Genomic DNA, 21,051 nt, shown 5'->3' with positions numbered 1-21,051 from the left:
TTCTCCGCCGACGTGCGCCACTCGTAGTCGACAGCCGAGCGGCGGTAGTCGTTATTGAGCTTTGCGAGCCACCGAGTGACGACGTGCGCACGGTGCTCGACCGGGATCATGTCGCGCACGGCGACGGCGACGTGCGAGTGGACCAACTCGTCGCGGTCGTCGTGGTGCACGTCTGAGTGCAACGCGCGGACCTCGTCGATGCCGAGGAGGAGCGCCCACCGGATGACCATGAGCGGCGCAGGACACTCGGCGTCCGCGCCGAGGAGCAGCTCGCCGGCGACGACGCCTTCCCAAGCCGCATGCCGGATAACGTCCCCGCCAAAGGCGACCTGTCGGAGTTGATGCGGGCGAAAGATGAGAGGCAGGACCTTGAGGTGGCCTCGCACGGCCTGTTGACCCTCGGGATCTCTGGCGAAGAAGAGGTTGGTCTGTCGGCGAGAGGGGGTCAGTAACGCGCTCCTTGTGCGTCGGCTCAGTGATCGAGAGACGCACAGAGAAAGGCTCTTGCAGAGTAGGGTCGAAGGCGGCGAGCGAGCGATCGTTGGCGGACCGAGCGCACAGAGCCTGCGCAGCTTCCTCTCGCTCACGCAGGCTCCCGGTTTTGTGCACGACGATGGGCTGCCCGGGACAACGCGAGTCAGTTGTCACCTCCCTGATGGCCGAACGAGAGAAAGGAGGCGACGCACCGTGTCCTGCGTCGCCAACTTGGCGGTGCGAAGCGCGTTGACGACGAGCTGTCCGTGCGGCGCGGGCGCAACGTGACAGGCTAGGGCAGCCAGGCCTGCGGTCGATGGACGTCGTGAGCGTGACTGGCTTCGAGAGAGGGCCGACAAAGAGAGGTCCACGACGCACCGCCGACGACGAAGGTGTCAAGCTGCGCGGGCGTGCGATGCGCCGGGAGGAACTGGTCGAGAACGGCCTGTGCCGCAAGCCGCGAGCTGCGGTTGGCCGTCCAGGTCTGTACGATGTTGGCCATGACGCAGAAGACGAAGCGAGCGAGACGAGCACAGCGGGAGAGCCGAGGAAGAAGAGGCGAAGCTGAGCGAGCCGCGCGGCGTGCTCGGTCCGCGGCAGCTCCGGTGCGTCCTCCGCCCCCGCAAGGCGCTCAGGAGAGACGTCCGAGTGCACTTGAGCGTGTGGACAGGACCGAGGCGTGACTTGGGACGTGCGCGCCGCCGGCCTGATCGTCTCGAGCGCGAGGAGCGGTCAAAGCGGCGAAGAAGGAACGCGACTCTCGCTGCCTCTCAGCGTTGATCAAGTAAGCGCATCGTTACAAGCACGCCCTCGTCTCGCTACAGCTCCCTCAGACCTTCTTCTGCACAAAGACCTGGACCACCTGGCGGGCGTACGAGGCGACGAACCGCTGCTCGGCGGCGCTCCCGAGCGACAGGCCTTGCGACGCCGCCTCGATGCGCGCGAGGGCAAGCTTCTGCGCACGCTTGATGCCCATCTTGGTGAAGCCCGACAGGGACGGGCTCGCGATCGTCCAGTAGTTGAGGACACGGTGCAGGACCGGCGCGAGGTCGGCGAGCGTCGCGCTCTCGTACGACGGGACGTTGGCCGCGTTGGTGGGCACGCGTAGGCCGTCGAGGATCCAGCGAGTCGTGAGCGCCGTGTAGCCCCAGGGCGACAGGACGACGCCCGGCGCGAGCTGGAGGTTGCGCATGTTGAGGAGGAAGAAGTGCAGCTCGACGAGCATGGCGGAGCGACCCGGCTCGGCGATGTCGGACGTGCCGAGAGCGAGCTTGTCGAACAGGGCCTGCGAGACAGGAAAGGACGAGGTGTCAGACCGACGTTCGACGCCGTCGGCGTCCCTCGAGAGGAAGAGGAAGAGAGAGTCGGCGCACCGGGAAGTCCGAGTGCTGCCAGCCGTGCTCCTGCATGACGGTCGTCGCCTGCCACAAGCCCTTCATGTCGACGTTCGAGCTCGTGTAGGCGAGCTTGAGCTGCGCCGCCTCGGCCCCGGTGAGCGGCGCGAAGGTAAAGGTGCCGCCGGGCTGGGCACAGACCCACGGGTGCGTGGCGGCGAGCTGCTCGTGCGAGTGGGTCAGTGTCGGAGGTACAGGTGAGAGATCGAGGCAGAGGACGCACAAGCTGGCTGCAGACGACGCTGCAGTAGGGCGTGTGGTGGCAGCTCGCGCAGTGGAGCGGCGTCTCGCGGTCGCACGCGCGGCACTCGGGCAGTTGCGAGGTGGCCATGTCGAGCAGTCGCAAGCTGAGAAGAGCGCTGTGGGCTCGCTCGAGGCGGGACGAGGAGAAGCGAGTGAGAGGAAGGGGGGAAGAGCGGGGCGCGCCCTCCTCCTCGTGCCCGAGGCCTGAGCTCCACGACCTCTCCAGCTCTGGTCCGATGAGCGCGTGCGAGCTGAAGAGACGAGTCACGGACGAACATCAAAGATAGCTGCGGCGACGAGCCATCTCTGCGCTCGCCAGAGAAGAAAGAGCGCTCGAGCCGCGAGAACCAGCCTCGCTGACCGACGGCACGACAAGCTACTCGCCCTCGCCCTCGCCCTCCTCGACCGTCTTGGCCCTCTTCCTCCCCTTGCCGCCTTTCCTCGGCGCGCTCTTGCTCCTCGCCCGACCCCTCTTCCCTCCCGCTCCTCCTTCCTCGCCATCCTCCCCCTCGCCTTCCTCCTCGCCCGCACTCGCCTCGCGCCCCTCGCGACTCTCGACGACGCGTGTCACCTCGACCCCGACGCCGGCGCCGAGGAGGACGTCGATCCACACCTTCTGCGTCTCGGACAGCTGGTCGCCCGGGCCCTTGATCTCGGCGAACAGGGCGCGCCCAGTCGACGGGTTCCACAGGCTGCGCACGAGGAGGGAGGAGAAAGGAGAGGAAGAGAAAGAGCGTAAGTGTGGGCGCTGTCGAGCAGAAGGGGAAAGAGAGGGAGAAGCGGGCGCACCAGAGGTCGGGGATGCCGCCGGTCCGGTGACCATATTCCTCGACGAACACGGTGAGGATGGACGCCAAGGCCGGCCCGCCGATGCACTGGGCAATCTCCTCGAGGTCCTCGAACGCGTAGCGCTCCCAGTTCGTGCCGACGGCGAACGTGCCGCGAGGTCGCTCGCGCTCGTCGGTCGAGCGGAGGAGGGCAGGCGCATCGCCGGCGGCGATAGAGGCGAGGCGAGCGTCGATGGCGGGACGACGGACTGTGTGAGTCGAGAGAGGTCAGTGAGGGAGAGAGGGAGTACGAGAAGGGAGGTAGGACAAGGATGACGAGGACGCACCGATGGCGAACGCGTCGGACGAGAGATCGAGGGGCGCCGTCTGGAACGCCGTCTCGAACACGCCGTCGACAGGCGCAAAAAGGATGTCCCAGAAGGTGAGGGCGAACTGCGGGCGCGACGAGGGCGTCAGTCGGCGGCGAGAGAGAGTCGGAGAAAGCGCAGGACGCACGATCATGGTGAGGACGCCGTTTTCCGAGTGGAACCTGCGGAACGAGAGGTGCGTGAGCCTCGGGGCAAGCTCGCCACTGCGAAAGAGAGAAGGAGAGAAGAGAGACGGACCCTTTCCAACCCTCCCGGACGTACTGCTCGAGGCACAGCTCCTCGACGCTGATCTCGGCGCCGTCGCTCGCGCGCCACACGCTCTTCTTGCCGATCGTCGGCGTGTCGACACGCTCACCCTCCATGACGCGCGTCGTCGACTTGGCGAGGAGGACGTCGAACGTGCGGCGCTCGTCGGGCGGGACCTGGAGGGCCGACTCGATGCGGGCGATGCGGCGCTGGAGCGACGACTTGTAGACTGCGGGCAGGCAGGACAGCCGTCAGGTAAGTCGGCGAGGAGGAAGAAGAGGAGGCAGGGGAGAAGAGAGAGAGGACAGGGGACGCACTGAGATGGGTGAACGGGTCCTTGAGCCCCTCCTCGCACACGCGCAGCGCCTCGTCCCTCCTCTCGCGCAGCAGCCGGTCCTTGCGCTCGCGCTTCTTGCCCTTGACCTCGTCGCCGAGGAGCGCCTCGTCGCCGAGCGGGTACTTCATGAGGACGAGCGCGAGGCGGTCGTACCAGTCGCCGCGTTTGCCCCGGCGGAACGACGTCTGTGCGAGGAGGTGACGCAAGATGGCGACCTCCGAGTCGTGGTCGCCCTGAGCAGGAGAGGAAGGAGGGAAAGGTCAGGGCGAGGCGAGGCGACGATTAGGGAGGGCGAGAGGGAGAGAGGGGCGCACCAGCTTGGCGTAGCAGGCTGCGGCTTTGTAGGCCGCCCGGCTCAGGGGCCAGCCCGGGTGGAACCTCCTCCGGTAGTACAGCCTCCCATGCGCGCCCCGCTGACCCTTGCCCTCGCCCTCGCCATCTCCCGCCGCTCGGGCCGCCTCGACCGCCTCGTCCTCCTCCTTCTTGACCCTCCTCGCCTCGTCCTCCGCCTCGGCGCACAACCTGCTCCACTCGCCCTCGATCTCCTCCCATGCCTGACCCCCTCGCCGTACCGCTCGAGCCGCTCCTCCTTGGTCTCGCGCTCGGCCCGCTTGGGCACGCCCGGCCCCCACACGCCGTCGAGCGCCGCCTCGACGCGCTGCTCGATCGCCATGGCCGCCTCAAACTCGCGCAGGACGGCGCGCGAGGGAAAGAGGGCGAACGAGCGCGAGACGGTGTAGGACGGGTAGGCGCGCTTGCCGAATCGGGCGAGGAGCGACGCCGTGAGGGGCGAGGCCGACGTGGACGAGGTGCCGGCCGTGTACGACGTGCGGTGGTAGACGAGCGAGAGGCGGTTGAACAGGGTGAGGAGCGCGGGCGAGAGGCGGATGACGGGACCTGCAGGATGTGTGGCACCGTGAGCTCGAGGGCCGAGGGGTCCGAGAGCGAGGAAGGCGGACGGGACGCACCGATGAGCTTGAGCGCCTGAGCGGCGACGACACGCGACTGCGACAGCTTGTTGCCCTTGGCGTCGTACCCGACGCCGACCGAGCCGACCGACGGTTTGCGCTCCATGCCGGCCGAGCCGACCGGCGACTGGACCTTGGGGGTTGGCGGTGCGGCGAGGAAGAACGACAGGGTCGACTGGTTCGACGTCTTGAGGAGCGCCTTGGTCCACTCGCCGCGCTGCGCAAAGGAAGAGAGAAGGACGAGGTCAGGTCGAGTCGCGCGAAGACGCGCGTCGGAGGAGGAAGGGACCGGTCGACGCACGCTCGCGCCGCTCTTGCAGGGCACCTTCATGCGCTTGCCGAGGGTCGTGAGCTCGTCCATGCTCAAGAGCGCGAGCGTGTTTTCGGGCGGCTCGTCGACGAGGACCGACTGGTCGAACGCGAACCGCGACAGGTCGCCGAGGTCGAGCGAGTCGGGCACGTCCGAGATGAGCTTGCGCGGCGTCGCTCGCGCCTTGCCCTTGTCGACGCCGCTCTTCTTGCCCTTGTTCGAGACGGGCGGCGCGACGTCGTCGTCCGAGTCGGTGAGGGTGAGGTCGAGGAAGCCCTCGTCGCGCGGCTGCTCCTTCTTGGGCTCGACGAGCGCGGCGACCTGCTGACGCTTGGGCGGGGTCGATGGGCCGGCGACGGGTTCGGCAACGCGCCACAGCTCGGCGCATGCGGCGGGGAGGTCCGAGATGTCGGTCGAGTAGGACGACGACGCGAGGAGGGACGAGAGGCGGATCCAGGTAGGCTTGCGGAGGAGGAGGCGCGAGAAGAGGTAGCGCGACTGGTCTGTGGAGGGGTACAGACGCCTGTCAGTAGTGTGACCAGTGAGGGCACTCCGGGAAGAGAGACAAGGGACGCACACTCGAGGTTGCGGAAGCGCACGAGGGCGGCGAGCTCGTTGGGGTCGAAGAGGAAGGCCTCGTGGGCGAGGACAGCGTCGAGCATCTCGTCGACGGCCTGGACGTAGAAGCTGACGCGCTTGTCGGGCTCGAGGGCGTCGACGCCGGCGGGCGGTGGGGGCGAGTCGTCGTCGGTCGTGGCGGGAGGTGGTGGAGCGTCGACGACCACTGACGGCGAGGCGGGCGGGTCGAGGGAGGCCATGGTGGTGCTGTACGCGTCGTCGGGTGGCTACCTGGCCCCGGCTGTCGGTGCAGCAGCCGCGGCGGAGGGACGCGCGAGGTGTGGCGGTGCGCGACGGGTCCGGCTCGGCGTGGTGGCGGATACAGGGCAGGCAGCGCCTCTCTGCGAGCTCGACGTGCTGCAAGTGCAGCCTCTTGCGCGGACAGGCGACGCTCCTGGCGAGAATGGGACGACGGCGAGGATCAAGTTGGTCTTCATCGCTGTGAGCCACCTCTCGCTCTTCCCCTCGTCCAGTCCGCACCCAAGAGCGACGATCATGCTGCGCACACTCGCACGAACAGGTGCTCCACTGCGAGCACCCTCGACCGCGCCCACCCGGGCCGTCCTCACCTCCGCCTCCTCGCCGACCTTGCGCCCGCTGTCGTCCTCGGCCCTCCTCCTCGCCCGCTCCACCCGCGAGCGCAAGCCCGTCGCCCAGCTCAAGCACGACTCGTCACCCGCTCCAGCCTCCCCACCAGGCAGCGCCGGCAACAAGATCCAGACCATCCCGTTCCAGCTCGCACCCGATGCCGCCATCCGTGTGAGCGAGACGGCCGCCGCCTCGGCATTCGGCGTCCAGAGCGTCTTCCGCCTCCTCACGTCACGGTTCCTCAAGCGCTGGTTCGGCTTCCACCTCGACGACGACATCCGCCAGATCGCCTTCACCCCGCTCCTCGTGCCCGTGTGGAAGGTCGACCTCGCCATGAGGGGCAAAGCCCTCGTCGGCGACGTCCAGATGCAGCTCAACAGTGAGTCGACCGACGTCTCTCCTCGTGCGCGCGCATCGCCAACCCCCCTGGCTCACTCGCCTCCCTCCCCTTGCCCGCAGTCACCGCCCTCGACTCGTCCCTACCTGGCTTCCGCCTCCCTCCCCTCAGCGACCTCACCGTCTCTCCGCCCTTTGCCTCTGAACCCGTCCCCTTCTCCTCGGCCGAGCACCTCAACCAGCACGGCCAGGACATCACCCTCGTCCCCTTCACTCGCCACCCGCTCCACCTCGTCAACAAGCTCAAGGCGTTCCCGCGCAAGTTCTCGGCGCCGGCCGCCAACGAGGACGGCGATGACGAGCCTGGCGCGAGCCTCGACCCCAAGAGCTTCGACGAGACGCTCTTTGCGGCGTACCCGATGTACCTCCCGCTGTACCTCGGCGAGTTTGCGCACGAGGGCGCAGAGGGCGAGCGGCGTGTCACGACGGCGGCATTCGCGACCGTCGACGGACCGGTGCGTCCCCCCTTTCGCAGTCTCGTCCGTGTCGGTCTCACCTTGGTCCGGCCTGACGGATCTTGCGCTTCTCGCGCGCACAGGCCTTTGCCGTCTACCCGCAGTTCCTCGAGCCGCCGACCTGGCTCCCTCCCTCGGACTCGGTCTCGCTCAGCATCACGGGCCGGCCCATCCTGTCGCCTTCGAGCGCGCCGCCCGCACCCGCCGAGGTCGCCGGCCTCCAGCCCCGGCTCCTCAAGGCGCTCACCGAGTTCAAGGACGAGGCCGAGGAGGGCAGCTTTGACTTGCTCGACCCGGTCGAGGGCGATGTCGAGGAACTCGTGAGGGGGCACGCGGGCGCGATGGCGTACGGCGAGTGGGCAGAGTGCGTCCCTGCTCCTCTCCCTCTTTCTCCCTCTTCTTCGCCCGGCTCAAGTCGCACTCACTGATCCTCGGCCTCTTGCGCAACAGCGTCAACCGGGCGTACGTCGAGGCGCAGGGCGAGCTCGAGACGGCGCAGGCCATGCTCGAGCAGGTCGAGGCGCTTGTGCGTCCTCTCCTCTCTCTCTCTCGGGGCCTCTCTTCCTCTTGTATCGTGCCCATCGTCCAGCTACTAACATACTCTACACATCTCGCCTGTCCCCTCGCCGTCTCTCGTCCTCGCCTTGCTCGCGCTCCACCTCGACCCGCGCGCACCCTCTCCTTCTCTCCTTTCCCCCTCGCCCTTGCCCTCGCCTCTCGACCCGCCCAACAGCCCGAAGCCGCCCGAGGTCTCCTCCTCTCGTCGCGCGGTCCGCGACTCTCGAGCCGGCAGGACCTCGTCGGCGACATGCAGGGCAAGGTCGACGCCGCGCGCGACAAGGTCGACGAGGTGCGGCCGGCGTGGATCGCCGAGGGACGGGCTGCGGCGGGTGCGGCGGCGCTCGGGGCGGGACGGGGAGCTGCCGGCGAGGAGGAGAAGTAGACGAAGCGGGAGCGGGGCGTGCTATTGAGGCATGCTGCGTCGTCGCAGACTCGGAGCGAGGAAAGCGAGAGATGGCCGGCGAGCTCGCGACGCGCTCGACGCGAGAAGGACCTCGAGAATGGTACTCGATGCACGGCAAGGTGTACAACAACACGGCACGACCCTCCTCGTTGCGCCCTCGTCCGCCCGACTTGCCCCGCTCGGACCTCATCGCTCCCGGACCGCACCGAGTGCGCTCACTCGAGCAAGTCGAGCAGGCCGCCGCCGCCGAGCGAGTCGAGCTCGTGCTTGATCGTCTGGCGCGCGAGCGTGTCGATCTCTTTCGACAGGAGCGCGACGAGTTTCTGCGGCGAGGGCGAGGATGGCGAAGGGTTGGACGGCGACGAGGGAGGTGGAAGGGAAAGAGTCAGTCTCTGACGCTGTCGCGAGTCCGTCTCTGGTGCGGGTTGAGCAGAGAGAGGGAAAGGGAGAGAAAGAGAAGAGCGACCCGCTCGAGACGCACCTTGAGCCTCGCATCCACCTTGTACACGACGTCGGCAAGCGCCTGGCTCAGCCCCGCGCTGCCCGTCGCTCCTGCACCTCCTGCACCTCCTCCCGCCGAGACCGGGCTCGTGACGCTCCCGCGGTGCTGCTGCGCGCCGACGCCCGGCGGCGAGGGGAACGAGCCCGCCGCCGCGCTCGAGCCTGCGCCCGCGCCCGCCGGGCCGAGGTAGGTCGCGATCTTGGTGTAGGTCTCGATCAGGAGCTCGCACGTCGTGACGAGGACATGGAAATAGTCGAGGTCGAACGGCTGCACGAACGAGGGCGAGCGAAAGGGGAGCGAGTCGAGGGGGGAGGAGGCGAGGCAAGAGAGGCTCGTCAGGGCGCCGATCCCGTACGGAGAACGAAACGGATAGGAGAGGCGGTGGACGCACAATGTTGGGCGTGAAGAGAAAGCTCGCCTCGCCGCCTTCTTGCGGCAAGCCCATTGGGAAGTCGGCGCCGCCATTTGCCGCCGACCCTGCGCCGCCCGCTCGCCGCGACCTCGACCCGACCTTGAACAAGCTCTTCTGCTGCTGTGCGGGCCAAGGATACCTCTATCAGCCGCATGCCCGTCTCACAGGCGCGCAGAGTGAAAGAGAAAGCGGCGACGCACATTCCGCCCGCCGTACCGATCCTCGGGAACGGCCTCGAACTCTTGCGCAAGGCTCAAGAGACCTCGCAGGAAGTCGTGCGCCGGGGCGATGTCGAGGAGGGACGAGAGCGACATGCCGAGGACCGCAAAGCGCGTCGTGCTGTGGGTTGCGAGCGGCCGGGTCAGTGAGTGTTCGAGGGTGGCGAGCGAGAGTGGACGGACCGGTTGCGCATCTTGTCGTTGGGAAAGGTGCTCTTGAGGTCCTCGGTCGTGAGGAGGATCGTCTGCGTCGGGGCGACGAGCAGGTGAGTCTCGAGAGTGCGAGGCGAGGAGGAGGGGGAGGTGAGGACGCACGTTGAACCAGTAGACCCTGCCCTCGCCGGCGTTCTTGAGGTAAGTCCACGCCGTGATGCGCTTGGCGACCAAGGTGCGCAGGCCGTCGAGGGTCGAGCCGAGGCTGGTGCCGGGGACGTTGGGCACGCTGCCGACTGAGGGACCCACGCTGCCGCCCGAGTTGATCGAGTGGGCTGTCGACGAGAGCGAGGTGGACGAGAGGGTGCTGGTCATGATCGGTGTCGAGCTCGAGCCGGGAGGAGGGCCGACCCAGTCGAAGGTCGAGGTGTCGTCGACTGGCGGGGTCGGGTGCGCAGCGGCGAGGGCGGCCCAGGACGCGGCGGTGCTCGCTCTCGAGAGGGTGAAGGTCGACGACTGGGCGCAGGGACCGAGGAGCGTGAGCGTCGTCGTCGAGGGAGAGCGAGAGCGAGAGGTGGGGAGAGGAGGTTGACCTTGCGCCGCACTCGAGGCCGCGAACTCTCCATCTCGAGCCACTGCGCACCTAGCTCGACTGAGCAGCGACAAGGCCAGAGCCGACCGTCCCCATCCACCCGCGCCCCGACGAGGTGTGTGCCTTCGTCCTCATCTCCCTCCATCGCCGCCACGCTCCTCGCGTCCACCTCGAGGGCGGGTCTTAGTGCAGCTTGAGCCCGTATACTGACTGCTCTCGCCACACAGCCCTACAGCAACACTCGCTCCCGACCTCCTCCCCCTGCACCGCCCCGCTCCTCGACCCCCCCTCGCCCTCGCACCATCATGGTCCTCCAGGACAAGTACGCCCGCGCCGCATCCCGCAAGTACGCTCGCACCCACGCCCCGACCGCCGACGAGGCCGCCGACCACGCCGCCGTCGACGCCGCCCTGCGCGAGGCAGAAGGCCGCCGCCTCGGCACCAACGCCGACCGCTACCGCGAGGACGACGAGGAGCGCGCGAGGGAGCTCGGGATCGTGCCGCCAAGGGAGGGCGACGACGAGGTCGACGAGGAGGAAGGTGCGTCCCTCGTCCCCCCCTTGCCTCGTCACTTCCCTCGACGACCTGCTCACCCTCTTCCTCTCTTTCGCAAACAGAGCGACGAAAAGCCGAGGAGCAAGAACAGCTCGACGCCTTCCTCGCGCGGCAGCGGGACAAGCTCGCGGCGCCGTCGGACGCGCCGGGCGAGCACGACGAGGACGAGGACGACGTCGACCATTCGTTCGCGCACCTGCGCATCGGCGGCAAGGGCCGCATGCGGCCGCCGCCGGGAGGGCACAAGGCCAAGGTCGAGACGGACGAGGACAAGGAGGAGCTGAGGAGGATGCAGGACGAGGCGAGGAGGATGCAGGCGGTGCGAGGTGCGTCCCTCTGTCTCTCTCTCTCTCTCTTGCGCCGTCTCTCCACGACCTCCAGTTCTCCTCCTCACTCCTCGTTGACCGTCGACAGACCTCAAGAATCGATTCTCGGGCTCGGCACCACGCTCTGCGCCACCGCCATCGACACGACCGCCACCAGCCGCCTCGAGCCGACCGAGCGGCCCCTCTGCCACCACCGCCCTGCCGACCAAACCGGTCGTTCGGCCCGCTGCACAAGGGCAGGACTTTCTCGATACGCTCCTCTGAGTTGTGCGTGTGCTGCAACTCGAGCCGGATTCGTCTCGCGGCCCTGCACCGCCCGACCGACCCTCGAGAGATGCGGGGGCTCGAGCGACGAGAGGGCCCGGAACTGCAGGCCGCCTCTGCTTGACCTTTCACGTGCTGCGCGTGCCCGGCGCGCGACGAGGGCGACCGACCTGCCCCGCTGTTCGAGCAAGCTTTGTGCCGCCTCGGCGTATCCGCTCGATGCGGCTCGTGCGCAGCAACTGCTCCTCGTCGCCCCTCTCGCGCAAGGGTCTGCCCTCGAGCTCGCTCGCGCCACCGTCGTGCAGAGCTCGTCGCTGAGCTGCCCCGGGCGCATGCAGCAGGCCGCGCTCGAGGCCGGCGGGGTGCATTCACCCGACGAGCAAGTTGATGCGCGGCTCCGCTCGCCACGTGCGCAAGGCGAGGCTTCGATCACGCTCCCCAGACGAGCTCGCGGCTTCCTCCCCGGACCCTCGATTCTGTCCGTTCGTCCGGAGGAGGAGGCTGGGGAAGCCGTTTGCTCGGGGCGCGAGCAACGAGAGCGCTGGCCATTCAGATTGTCGAGGGAACGAGGGCAGCTCCTCCCTCTCTCCTCTCGTCTCCCTCGCACTCTGAACTGTACCCGAGCCCGCCAAACTCTCGCGCGCAAAGCCGCTGCACAACAAGCGGCCTTCCCAGCCCACGTGCCCACCCGACGCTCTCGCCCACTCGCCGTCTCCGACCGGCTACCATCGCCGCGCCTAGATTGGTTCGCCGGCCCCCCGTCGCTCGCCCAAGTCAAGGCCTGCCCCCACGCTCGAGCGAACGAACCCGGCTCGCCGTCGTCCGCCGCGTGCCGTACTCGCCAGCCATGTCGCCCTCGACCTCTCCCCCTTCCCCCGCTCCCCCGCCTCCTCGTCCCTCGTCCTCGACGACCCGCGCACCGTTCTACAAGCTCTCGTCCCTCTCCGAGCTCGAACTCGCCAACCTCTCGCTCGCCGACATGTTCACCGGGTACCGCCCGTCGGCCATCGACGACGCCGACCTCGACGACGACGACGAGGCGTGCGACTTCCCGACCCTGACGCTCGGCGAGTCGGTCGTCGAGGAGGCCGAGCACCGCTTCCACGAGCGCGCGCACGAGGCGCTCGTGTTCGCCGCGACCCCAAACGGCTCGAGGAACGCCTCGGCGGCGCCGTCGGCCCTGTCGTCGCCCACCCGCACGGGCTTCTTCTCGCCCAACTCGACCTCGTCGTCGTCGTCGCGCGCCTCGCTGTCGCCCTCGGCGCCGACCCGCATGCGGCCCCGTCCGGCGTACGCCCCGAGCGAGGCGGCCGACCCGTCCTACTTTGCCCTCTCGCGCGCGTCGCTCTACTCGGACGGCGACTCGTCCTTCTCGGGCTCGTCGGCGACGACGCCCTCGCTGTGGAGCGCCTACTCGCCGTCGCTCAGCGGCGCCTCGAGCGCCTTCACCGGCACGCCCGCCGACAGCGTCGCGTGCTCGCCGCTCGGCCCGCGCTCGCCGGCCAACGGCCTCGCCGTGCCCTCGTCCGCCAGGAAGGCCGCACCGGCACCTCCCCTGTCGCTCGCGCTCGCGCAGCTCGACCTCGGCGCGGCGCCGGCCGTCGAGCCGCAGCCGCAGGACGACGACGCGGCGGTCGCGCCCAAGACGGCGACGATTGCCGCCCGGCGCAGCGGCGTGAGCGCGCTCAAGCTGTCGCTGTCGCTCCCGCCCCTGCGCACGTCGACGAGCTTCTCGTCGCTGCGCGTCCAGGGCGGCAGCAAGTCGCCGGCGGCGCCCGCCACCCTGAGCCACCTCTCGGCGCCATCGTCGCCGTCGCGGGTCGGCCGCAGCGGCGCCAGGTCGTCGTGGGTGCGCGACCTCGAGGTGCGTGCGGCGGACGTGCAGGACGGGGTGCGGCTCAAGAAGAACCGCAGCACCGGGTTCGCGTTTTGAGGGAGGGGTCGCCCGTAGTCGTCTTTCTTCCTCTCTCCCCCTTCTCTCTCTTGCCGCCGTCGTCTCGCCCTATCAGTTTGTTGACATCATAGCCCAGTTCAATATCTCTCGTTCGCCCGTCGCGAGAGCTCGAGAGCTCGAGAGAGGCTTCGGCTACGGGCTTCTTCCACGTGTGGCTCGAACGCTCTCTTGCGCTCTCTCGGTCCGCGCACGAGTGCTCAGAGAGCGAGTGCTCAGAGAGCGAGTACACAGAGAGCGAGTGAGAGGTATCGTCGTTCACTGCAAGCGGGTGTACCAACAACAAGCGGGTCCCTCCTCATCGTCCTCCTCCGGCTCGCCACTCCTTTCTCCCTCGCCGGCCGCGCTCAGTGCTTCTTGCGCCCGGGCGACTTCTGCCCCTTGCCCTTGCCCGCTCCTGCGCCCTTGCCCTTGGCCCCACCGCTGCCGCCACTCGAGCCGTCGTGCCCGTACAGCGCCTGAAGCTCCTTGGCGAGGCGTGCGCTCGCGTCGGCGTGCTTCTTGGCGGCGGCGGCGAGGGCGGACTCGGTGTCCTTGCCTGCGAGTAAAGGTGAGAGGACAGTGTCAGGTAAGGACGGCGGGACGACGAGGAAGAATGAGAGAAAGGGAGCGCACGGATCGCCTGCAGGTCCGAGAGCGTCATCGCGCGGTTGGCCTCCTCCTGGAGCTCCAGCTCGACGAGTCGGTCGAGCAGCGCCTTGCCCTGCGACTGTGGTCATCGGCCACGAGGATGAGTCAGTGTGGTGCGACTGGACGGCCGCACGGCGAGACAGGCTCGAGAGGCGGACGCACCGCTCTTTGCTGCGCCGCCGTTGCGAGCTTGTCCTGCTCCCGCGCGAGCGCTTCGAGGCCCTGCTCCTCTGCCGCACCGACCTTTTCAAGCTCGTCGCTGCAGGTGACATGACGAGGTGAGCGCGTCGGCCATACGGGCGCGGAGAGGAGGAGGAGAGGACGGACCGGAACGCGGCCGGCGCCGTCTCGGCGGCAAAGCGCAGGATCTTCTTGGTCTGCTTGAGGGCCGAAGAGGCGAGGATGTTGACGTCGTCCGAGTGCGTCGTCGAGTACAGGGTGGCTGCGGCGCGTCGAGGGCGGGTCAGTGAGGTCGACGAGGATCAGAGGTCACTAGACGCACTGTGCGTGAACGTCGCGATGGCGGATGCGGCGCGTTCGGTAGCGGGCGACGGCTCACTGTAGTGACAAAGGGTCAGCTCAGGGGACCGGAGGAGAGAACGAGAGGGCACGAGACGCACTCGAACGCCTGCTCGACGACCGACACGTCCTGGCTCGAGTCGGTGTCGAGGTCCCAGCCCTCGTCGTCGTCCGAGTCGCGCCCGCCGCCGAGCCCAAACAGGTCGCCGTCGTCGCTCGCAGGCGCGCGCCGCCTCGCCGGGCTGCCCCTGGCCGCTGCCTGGCCCCACCCTGGCGCGGTCGGGCGGAGAGGGAGGGACTGGCGGGCGTGCGAGTGCTTGTCGGTGTGCTTGGCGGGTCCGTAGGGGTCGGAGAAGCGGGCGTGCTGGCGGTGCGCGTGCGGCGAGGGCGGCATCGTGGCGAGGCGGGACGAGGAAGCGAGGCGGACGACGCGAGGCGGGGGGCGAACCGAGAGGTGTGTGCTCGAGCGAGGTGGCGGGCGCGCCTCGCGAGGGGTGCGAGAGGGTGCTAGGACGCAAGCAGGACCAGCAGGCGGTGGATCCAAGTCGTGGGCGAGATGTCAAGAAGAGAGCGGCGAGGCCAAGATGGACGACGCGTTGGTTTCGCTCCCACCGCTCGCCCTCGCCGACATGGCGCCAAAGGGACGAGCCAACGAGGCTCAGCAGACCCTCTCGTCCTTCTTCAAACCCGCCCCGACTGCCAAGAAGCGGCCCAGCGCCCTCGTTGACGGCGTTCTCCTCCTCTCCGACTCGGACGACGACGACGACCAGGGCGACACCGCCCGCCAGCGCTCCAGTGCGCCCGACAGCTCGTCCAGCACCGCCAAGCGGGTCAAGACCGAGCACTCGACCGCCGACTCGCAGCTGCAGCCCATCGCCTCGACCAGCTCCCTCCCCACCGCCGCACCCTCGGCCGCCACCCAGCGCCTTGCCGCCTTCGCCTACTCGCACGACGCCGCCAGACAGGCGCCCCGCACCCTCACCCCCGCCGACCAGAACCGCCGCGACGAGTTCGCCAAGCGCCTCGCCCTCGGACCCGACCTCCTGCGCAAGTCGCGCTCGAGCTACCTCGAGAAGGACCACTACCTCGCCGCGCACGGCGACGACGACGGCCAGGGTGCGTCGGCGGGCGGAGGCGGCGCGAGCGGCAGCGACGACGGCTCGAGCAGGACCAAGGGCAAGGGCAAGGGTCGGGCCGACCACGATGACGACGACGACGACGACGGCTCGGCGTCGCCGTTCGCTCATTTTGCGGCCAAGGGCTCGACGTCAACCGCGGGCGCCAAGAAGGACACCGCCTCGTCGGGCAAGATCAAGTACACGCCGCTTTAAAAGCCTTATATATTCTTTTTTTTCTTATAAAACTTAAAACCTTAGAGGCTATTTAAGTTGCTGATTTATATTAATTTTATTGTCGGTCAGCTCCTGACCCGCCACACGCGTCGCAGGTCGGCTACAAGTGCGCTCGCCCGCCCCCCTCTTCCTCCTCGTCAGCGACTGACTTCCTCTGCTCGCGCGCAGGTTCCGCTTCTTCGGCGAGGACGCCCAGGCCGCCTCGCGCGTCCTCAACATCGCCTGCTTCCCGTCGCAGCACATGCTCACGGCCTCGATCCCGACCCACCGCCTCGACTTTCACGTGCGGCGCCTCCTCAACGCGGGCCGCAAGGTCGGCGTCGTCCGTCAGCAAGAGACTGCTGCGTGCGTCCCCTCGTTCCCTTGCCTCTCAGTCTCCTTGCGCGAGCGACCTGACGATTCTCGCTGTACAGGCTCAAGAAGGCGTCCGACAACCGCTCGGCCCCGTTCACGCGCGCCCTGAGCGCGCTCTACACGTCGGCGACCTACGTCGACGAGCTCGGCGCCGACTCGCTCTCGATCCAGGGCGACGGCGAGACGGCGACGCTCATGTGCATCGTCGAGGACGCGCCCAAGGGCGGCAAGCAGGGCGCCGACGCCAAGATCCGCATCGGCATTGTCGCCGTTGTCCCAAGCACGGGCACGGTCGTCTACGACGGTGCGTCTCCTTCCCTCTGCCCCTCTTGCGCCCAACGTCTCGAGCCTGGAGAGTCGCTCCACGTCCGCAGAGTTCGACGACACGCTCATGCGCGCCGAGCTCGAGACGCGCATGCTGCACCTGCAGCCGTCCGAGCTGCTGCTCCAGAAGGAGCTCAGCGGCAAGACCGAGTCGATGGTCAAGTACCTCGCGAGGCAGTACGCGTGCGTCCTCTCCGTCTCTCTCTCTCTCTCTGTCCTCCTCCTCGCCGTCCTGACCCACCCCTCTCTTCGAGCAGCGCCGGCAAGGACGACTTTAGCGCTCGCGTGGACCGCATCTCGAAGCGCCCGACTGCAGCTCAGGCGACGAGCGCGATCGCGTCGTTCTACGCCAAGAAGGCGACCAAGGGCGACAAGGGCGACAAGAAGGGCAAGGGCAAGGCGGTCCAGCACGAGCCGAGCGAGATCGTGCTTTCGTCCGACGACGACGACGACGACGACCATGAGCCACGCCAGCCGTCGATGACGCCTGGACCAGACGGTGCGTCTCTCGCGATCATGGCCTTTTCTCGTCGACGTCGACCTGACCTCCTTTTCCGCCCTTGCTCGCAGGACGTCCCGCCGCCGTCCTCGACCTGCCCAAGCTCGTCCTCGTCGCGCTCGCGTCGCTCATCTCGCACCTCGAGCCGTTCGGCCTGTCGCGCATCCTTAAGCACGCGTCGTCGTTCGCGCCGTTCGCGTCGCGCGCCGCCATGACGCTCAACGGCAACACGGTCGCCAACCTCGAGCTCCTGCGCAACTCGACCGACTTTCGCGAGCAGGGCAGCCTCGTGAGCGTGCTCGACCGGTGCAGGACGGCCATGGGCAAGCGCCTCTTGCGTCGCTGGGTCACCAAGCCGCTCCTCTCGCTCGAGTGCGTCCTCCTCTTCCTCCTTCCTCGCCTCTCGAAGCGCAAGGTCTAATCTTTCTCCTCGCAGCCTCATCACGGAGCGCCACGATGCCCTCACCGCCATCCACACGTCGTCGGCGTCGCTCACCCTGTCCAAGCTGCGCGACCTCCTGCGCACGCTCCCCGACCTCGAGCGCGGCCTGTCGCGCATCCACCTCGGGCGCGCCAAGCCGCAGGAGCTCCTGCGCGTCCTCGAGTCGTTCGTCCGCACCGGCAGGGTCTTTGAGGAGCTCGAGAGCGAGGAGGCGGGCGAGGACGAGGACGGCGCCGGCCGCGGCCGGATCAAGAGCGCGCTCCTCAAGCGCATTGTCGAGGACTTGCCGCGCGTCAAGGACACGGCCGAGGCGCTCGTCGGCGAGCTCGAGCTCAAGGCGGCGCGCGACGGCAACAAGGAGGCGCTGTTCGCCGACGAGGACAAGTACCCGGACCTCAAGGTGCGTCTCTCTCTCTCCCTCGTCCGTCCACCTCCTCCTCCTCGAGTGAGACTGACTCTCTCTTTCTCTCACGTCGTGCAGGAGTGCAAGGACGGTCTCGCGCGCACGATGGAGGCGATGCAGGACGAGCTCAAGTCGGCGCGCAAGATCCTGCGCAAGCCGGCTCTGCAGTTCACCAAGGTGTCGCAGGAGGAGTATCTGTGCGTCTCCCTCCCTCTCTCTCTCTCGCCCTCATCTAGCGAGCGACGACTGACTCGTCGACGTGCACAGGCTCGAGGTCAAGGTCGCCGAGGCCAAGAGCGTCCCGGCCGACTGGGTGCGCATCTCGGCGACCAAGCAGGTGCACCGCTACCGGTCGCCGGCGCTGCAGAAGAAGATCGACAAGCTCGAGCAGTGGAAGGAGAAGATCGCTGGCGGTGCGTCCTCTTCCCTCGTCATCGTCGTCGTCGCCGTCATCGTCGAGCCGAAAGTGACCTTCTCAACTTTGTTCCGCAGCCGCGAGCGACGCTTTCCTCGCCTTCCTCCAGTGCGTCGCCTCTTCTCCTCTCTCTCGTCGTTCTACTACTAACCCCTCCCCGTCCACAGGGAGGTCGCGTCGCACTACGAGCTCTTCCGCCAGACGATCGTCTCGCTCGCCACCGCCGACTGCCTCTTCAGCCTCGCCCTCGTCGCGCACGAGAACGACTGGGCACGCCCGACGCTCGTCACCGAGGCGGGCAAGGTCGAGCTCAAGGGCGCACGTCACCCGATCATCGAGGCCATCTCGCACGAGGTGTTCGTCCCGAACGACGTCGAGTTTGGCCAGGGCAAGCGGCGCCACATGCTCCTCACGGGCCTCAACATGGGCGGTCCGTCCCTCTCTCTCTCTCCCTCTTCGACGTCGCCGTCGTCCTGACGTGTCGGCACTCGCAGGCAAGTCGTCGCTGTCGCGCAGCATCGCCCTCATCGCGCTCCTCTCCCAGATGGGCTCGTTCGTCCCCGCCGCGTCGGCGACGCTCTCGCTCTTCGACGGCATCTTCACCCGGTACGTCCTCCTGCTCTCTGTCTCTCTTTCTCCCTCTCGAGACGGGACTGACTCTCTGCGGCATCGACAGCATGGGCGCTTCGGACGACCTCGCCCGCGGCCGTTCGACTTTCATGGTCGAGCTGAGCGAGACGTCGGCCATCCTGCGCGCGGCGACGCCCCGGTCGCTCCTCATCCTCGACGAGCTCGGGCGCGGCACGTCGACGCACGACGGGCTCGCCATCGCGCACGCCGTCCTCGAGCACCTCGTGCGCGCCGTCGAGTGCACGACCGTCTTTGTGACGCACTACCCGGCGCTCGGCGTGCTCGCGCGCCGGTTCCCGGGCCAGGTGACGGCCGAGCACATGGCGTGCCGCGAGGAGGAGGCGCACGACGGCGAGCCGCCGAGGATCACGTTCCTGTACAAGCTCGTCGACGGCCTCGCGAGCGCGAGCCACGGGCTCAACGTCGCGCGCCTCGCCGAGATCCCCGAGCAGGTCGTGCAGAGGGCCAAGGACAAGGGCCTCGAGATGGAGCGCGTCGAGAGGGAGCGCACGGCGAGGAGGAGGGAGAGGAGGCTCGCCGAGGTGCTGCGCCGTGTCGACGGGCTCACTCGAGGCGGCGAGGCGCAGAAGGCGGGACGCGAGGTGATCGAGCTGTGCGAGGTGGCGCTTGCCAAGTAGCTCTCGTCTGTAGAGCTCTCTCTCGAGGAGGTCGCGCTTGCAACGAGAACGAGGAGACGTCGCTTTCACACCCTGTCCCTCGCTGCGGCCGCGCTACAAAGTCCCGCTCGCTGCCGCCACCTTGAGCGCATAGTCGACCGCGAGCCCGCTCCACACGATGGCGCCCAAGTCGCGGTTGCTCGCGAACGTGCGCCAGCAGCTCTCGCGGCTGTCGAGGTCGACCGTGCGCAGCTGCCACGCGAGGTGCGCCGCCGCGCCGGCGACGCTCAGGGCGTAGAACGCCGGGCCTTGGCCGTTGAGGTATCCCGACAGGGCGAGGAGCGACACGAACGACGCCGAGAAGGCCGACAGGATCGGGCGCGTCTGGTCGCCAAACAGGAGCGCGGTCGACTTGACGCCGGCGTGCACGTCGTCCGTCTTATCCTGGTGCGCGTAGATCGTGTCGTACGCGATCGTCCACGCGACGCTGCCGGCGTAGAGCGGGAGCGCGACCGTCCAGTCGCACTGGCCGAGGACGGCCGACGAGCCGAGGAGGGCGCCCCAGTTGAACGCAAGGCCTGTTGCCGATAACGCACGAGAGAGGTGTCAGTGACTCGGACGGGCAAAGAGAGAAGGAGAGAGCAAGGGGACGCACCGAGGACGAGCTGCGGCCAGTGCGTGATGCGCTTCATGAGCGGGTACAGGACGACGAGCGACAGCGACGAGGCGCCGAGGGCGATGCTGTGTGTGCCACGAGTCAGTTCTACACACGCATCGTCGCCTCTCGCACAGAGGAACGGCCAGGCGAGAGAACAAGAGAGGACGCACCTGTACCAGTTGAGCTGGGTGAGGACGGCGAGGCCGAGGCTGAGCTGCCCTCCGAGGAACGTCAACGCCTGCAGCGGCTTGACCTCGCCGCTCGCGAGCGGGCGCAGCTTAGTGCGATCTGTGGGCCGCACGGGTGCGCGCATCGTTAGCTCGCGTTCGAGGGGAAGCGAAAGGGGAGAGCGAGCTGGGACGCACCGACTTTCTGGTCAATGTCGCGGTCCCACAGGTCGTTGATGGTGCACCCTGCGCCGCGCATGACGACAGCGCCCGTGCCGAACAGGGCGAGGTTCCACGCCCAGGCCGACGGCGGCAGCGCCGACGAGTAGGCCGCCATCGTGATGCCCCACGCTGCGCGTTCGCGGGCGTCAGTGCGGCTCGGGACGTACGAGAGAGGGACAGAGAGACGGGACGCGCCGCAGGGCCAGTAGAGGAGCCAGGTCCCGATCGGCTTGTCCATGCGCGCGAGCGACAGGTAAGGGTGGGTCCACCGCAGCGCCTTTGGGAAGCGCTCTGCCCATGTCGGGATCGGGTACTGCGGTGCTGATGGTGGTGCTGGAGGAGCGGCGGCGGGCTCAGAGGGCGGTGGTCGAGATGGCAGGGTCGACAAACGGCGGAGGGCGATGAGAGTTGGAGAGGGCGAGGGGCGGCGCCAGGCGAGGCGCGGCGAGGCGAGAGGGCGCGCGAAGCATGGTGGAGGGTGCACAGCTGCGCGAGAGAGCCGCACGGGCAAGCGGGGCGCCGTTCGGAGCAGCATCGCGGGTGGAGAGACGCCCACAGCTCCGAGCCAAAGTCCGCCTGCTCGCTTCGTCCCTCTCGGCTCGCGCTCGTTCCTGCATTTGTCTGGCGCACTCGCTCAGACTCTCAAGGGTCGCTGCAGCGAGAAGCGCCGAGAGGAAGAGAAACGAGCGCGCTCTCG

General features: G+C 68.2%; 9 protein-coding genes across 9 annotated transcripts; 4 read left to right on the top strand and 5 right to left on the bottom strand.

Annotated features, from left to right (window-relative positions):
- Positions 1-1,303: 1,303 nt before the first annotated feature.
- Positions 1,304-2,199, bottom strand: RHOBADRAFT_43088 (uncharacterized protein; the record flags this gene model as incomplete). Its single annotated transcript, XM_018414172.1, has 3 exons — positions 1,304-1,759; positions 1,848-2,030; positions 2,092-2,199. 3 exons carry the CDS (start codon positions 2,197-2,199, stop codon positions 1,304-1,306), a joined length of 747 nt encoding a protein of 248 aa, XP_018271714.1.
- A 288-nt stretch (positions 2,200-2,487) lies between these two features.
- On the bottom strand, positions 2,488-5,946 carry RHOBADRAFT_52704 (uncharacterized protein; the record flags this gene model as incomplete). Its single annotated transcript, XM_018416467.1, has 11 exons — positions 2,488-2,803; positions 2,901-3,147; positions 3,226-3,331; positions 3,395-3,428; positions 3,505-3,742; positions 3,831-4,083; positions 4,165-4,372; positions 4,423-4,747; positions 4,819-5,035; positions 5,120-5,631; positions 5,706-5,946. The coding sequence occupies 11 exons, from the start codon at positions 5,944-5,946 to the stop codon at positions 2,488-2,490; spliced, it is 2,697 nt and encodes an 898-aa protein (XP_018271713.1).
- A 295-nt stretch (positions 5,947-6,241) lies between these two features.
- On the top strand, positions 6,242-8,176 carry RHOBADRAFT_52703 (uncharacterized protein; the record flags this gene model as incomplete). The annotated part of the gene is made up of 5 exons (XM_018416466.1): positions 6,242-6,713; positions 6,794-7,185; positions 7,269-7,549; positions 7,636-7,711; positions 7,919-8,176. The coding sequence occupies 5 exons, from the start codon at positions 6,242-6,244 to the stop codon at positions 8,126-8,128; spliced, it is 1,431 nt and encodes a 476-aa protein (XP_018271712.1). The 3' UTR covers positions 8,129-8,176.
- A 188-nt stretch (positions 8,177-8,364) lies between these two features.
- On the bottom strand, positions 8,365-9,809 carry RHOBADRAFT_43085 (uncharacterized protein; the record flags this gene model as incomplete). Its single annotated transcript, XM_018414171.1, has 6 exons — positions 8,365-8,472; positions 8,631-8,918; positions 9,043-9,183; positions 9,264-9,402; positions 9,465-9,526; positions 9,597-9,809. 6 exons carry the CDS (start codon positions 9,807-9,809, stop codon positions 8,365-8,367), a joined length of 951 nt encoding a protein of 316 aa, XP_018271711.1.
- A 500-nt stretch (positions 9,810-10,309) lies between these two features.
- Positions 10,310-11,213, top strand: RHOBADRAFT_66259 (uncharacterized protein; the record flags this gene model as incomplete). Its single annotated transcript, XM_018418912.1, has 3 exons — positions 10,310-10,566; positions 10,644-10,907; positions 10,996-11,213. Coding segments are annotated over 3 exons (738 nt in total), but the record flags the coding sequence as incomplete, so codon positions are not given.
- An 805-nt stretch (positions 11,214-12,018) lies between these two features.
- On the top strand, positions 12,019-13,104 carry RHOBADRAFT_52700 (uncharacterized protein; the record flags this gene model as incomplete). Its single annotated transcript, XM_018416465.1, has 1 exon — positions 12,019-13,104. The coding sequence occupies one exon, from the start codon at positions 12,019-12,021 to the stop codon at positions 13,102-13,104; it is 1,086 nt and encodes a 361-aa protein (XP_018271709.1).
- Positions 13,105-13,469: 365 nt separating this feature from the next.
- RHOBADRAFT_43082 (uncharacterized protein) lies at positions 13,470-14,665 on the bottom strand (the record flags this gene model as incomplete). The annotated part of the gene is made up of 6 exons (XM_018414170.1): positions 13,470-13,660; positions 13,738-13,831; positions 13,915-14,011; positions 14,080-14,194; positions 14,255-14,310; positions 14,373-14,665. The coding sequence occupies 6 exons, from the start codon at positions 14,663-14,665 to the stop codon at positions 13,470-13,472; spliced, it is 846 nt and encodes a 281-aa protein (XP_018271708.1).
- A 190-nt stretch (positions 14,666-14,855) lies between these two features.
- On the top strand, positions 14,856-19,401 carry RHOBADRAFT_52699 (uncharacterized protein; the record flags this gene model as incomplete). Its single annotated transcript, XM_018416464.1, has 13 exons — positions 14,856-15,586; positions 15,792-15,968; positions 16,037-16,281; positions 16,352-16,484; positions 16,559-16,800; positions 16,872-17,172; positions 17,237-17,642; positions 17,724-17,842; positions 17,913-18,058; positions 18,138-18,168; positions 18,228-18,490; positions 18,555-18,666; positions 18,737-19,401. 13 exons carry the CDS (start codon positions 14,856-14,858, stop codon positions 19,326-19,328), a joined length of 3,498 nt encoding a protein of 1,165 aa, XP_018271707.1. The 3' UTR covers positions 19,329-19,401.
- On the bottom strand, positions 19,378-20,824 carry RHOBADRAFT_52698 (uncharacterized protein; the record flags this gene model as incomplete). The annotated part of the gene is made up of 6 exons (XM_018416463.1): positions 19,378-19,885; positions 19,963-20,048; positions 20,136-20,253; positions 20,331-20,483; positions 20,541-20,667; positions 20,741-20,824. 6 exons carry the CDS (start codon positions 20,822-20,824, stop codon positions 19,422-19,424), a joined length of 1,032 nt encoding a protein of 343 aa, XP_018271706.1. The 3' UTR covers positions 19,378-19,421.
- Positions 20,825-21,051: the final 227 nt, after the last annotated feature.

Source organism: Rhodotorula graminis (genome assembly GCF_001329695.1).
Source record: "Rhodotorula graminis WP1 unplaced genomic scaffold RHOBAscaffold_5, whole genome shotgun sequence".
In the NCBI taxonomy this organism is placed as follows: domain Eukaryota; kingdom Fungi; phylum Basidiomycota; class Microbotryomycetes; order Sporidiobolales; family Sporidiobolaceae; genus Rhodotorula; species Rhodotorula graminis.
This window is presented reverse-complemented; position numbering and strand designations above follow the sequence as displayed.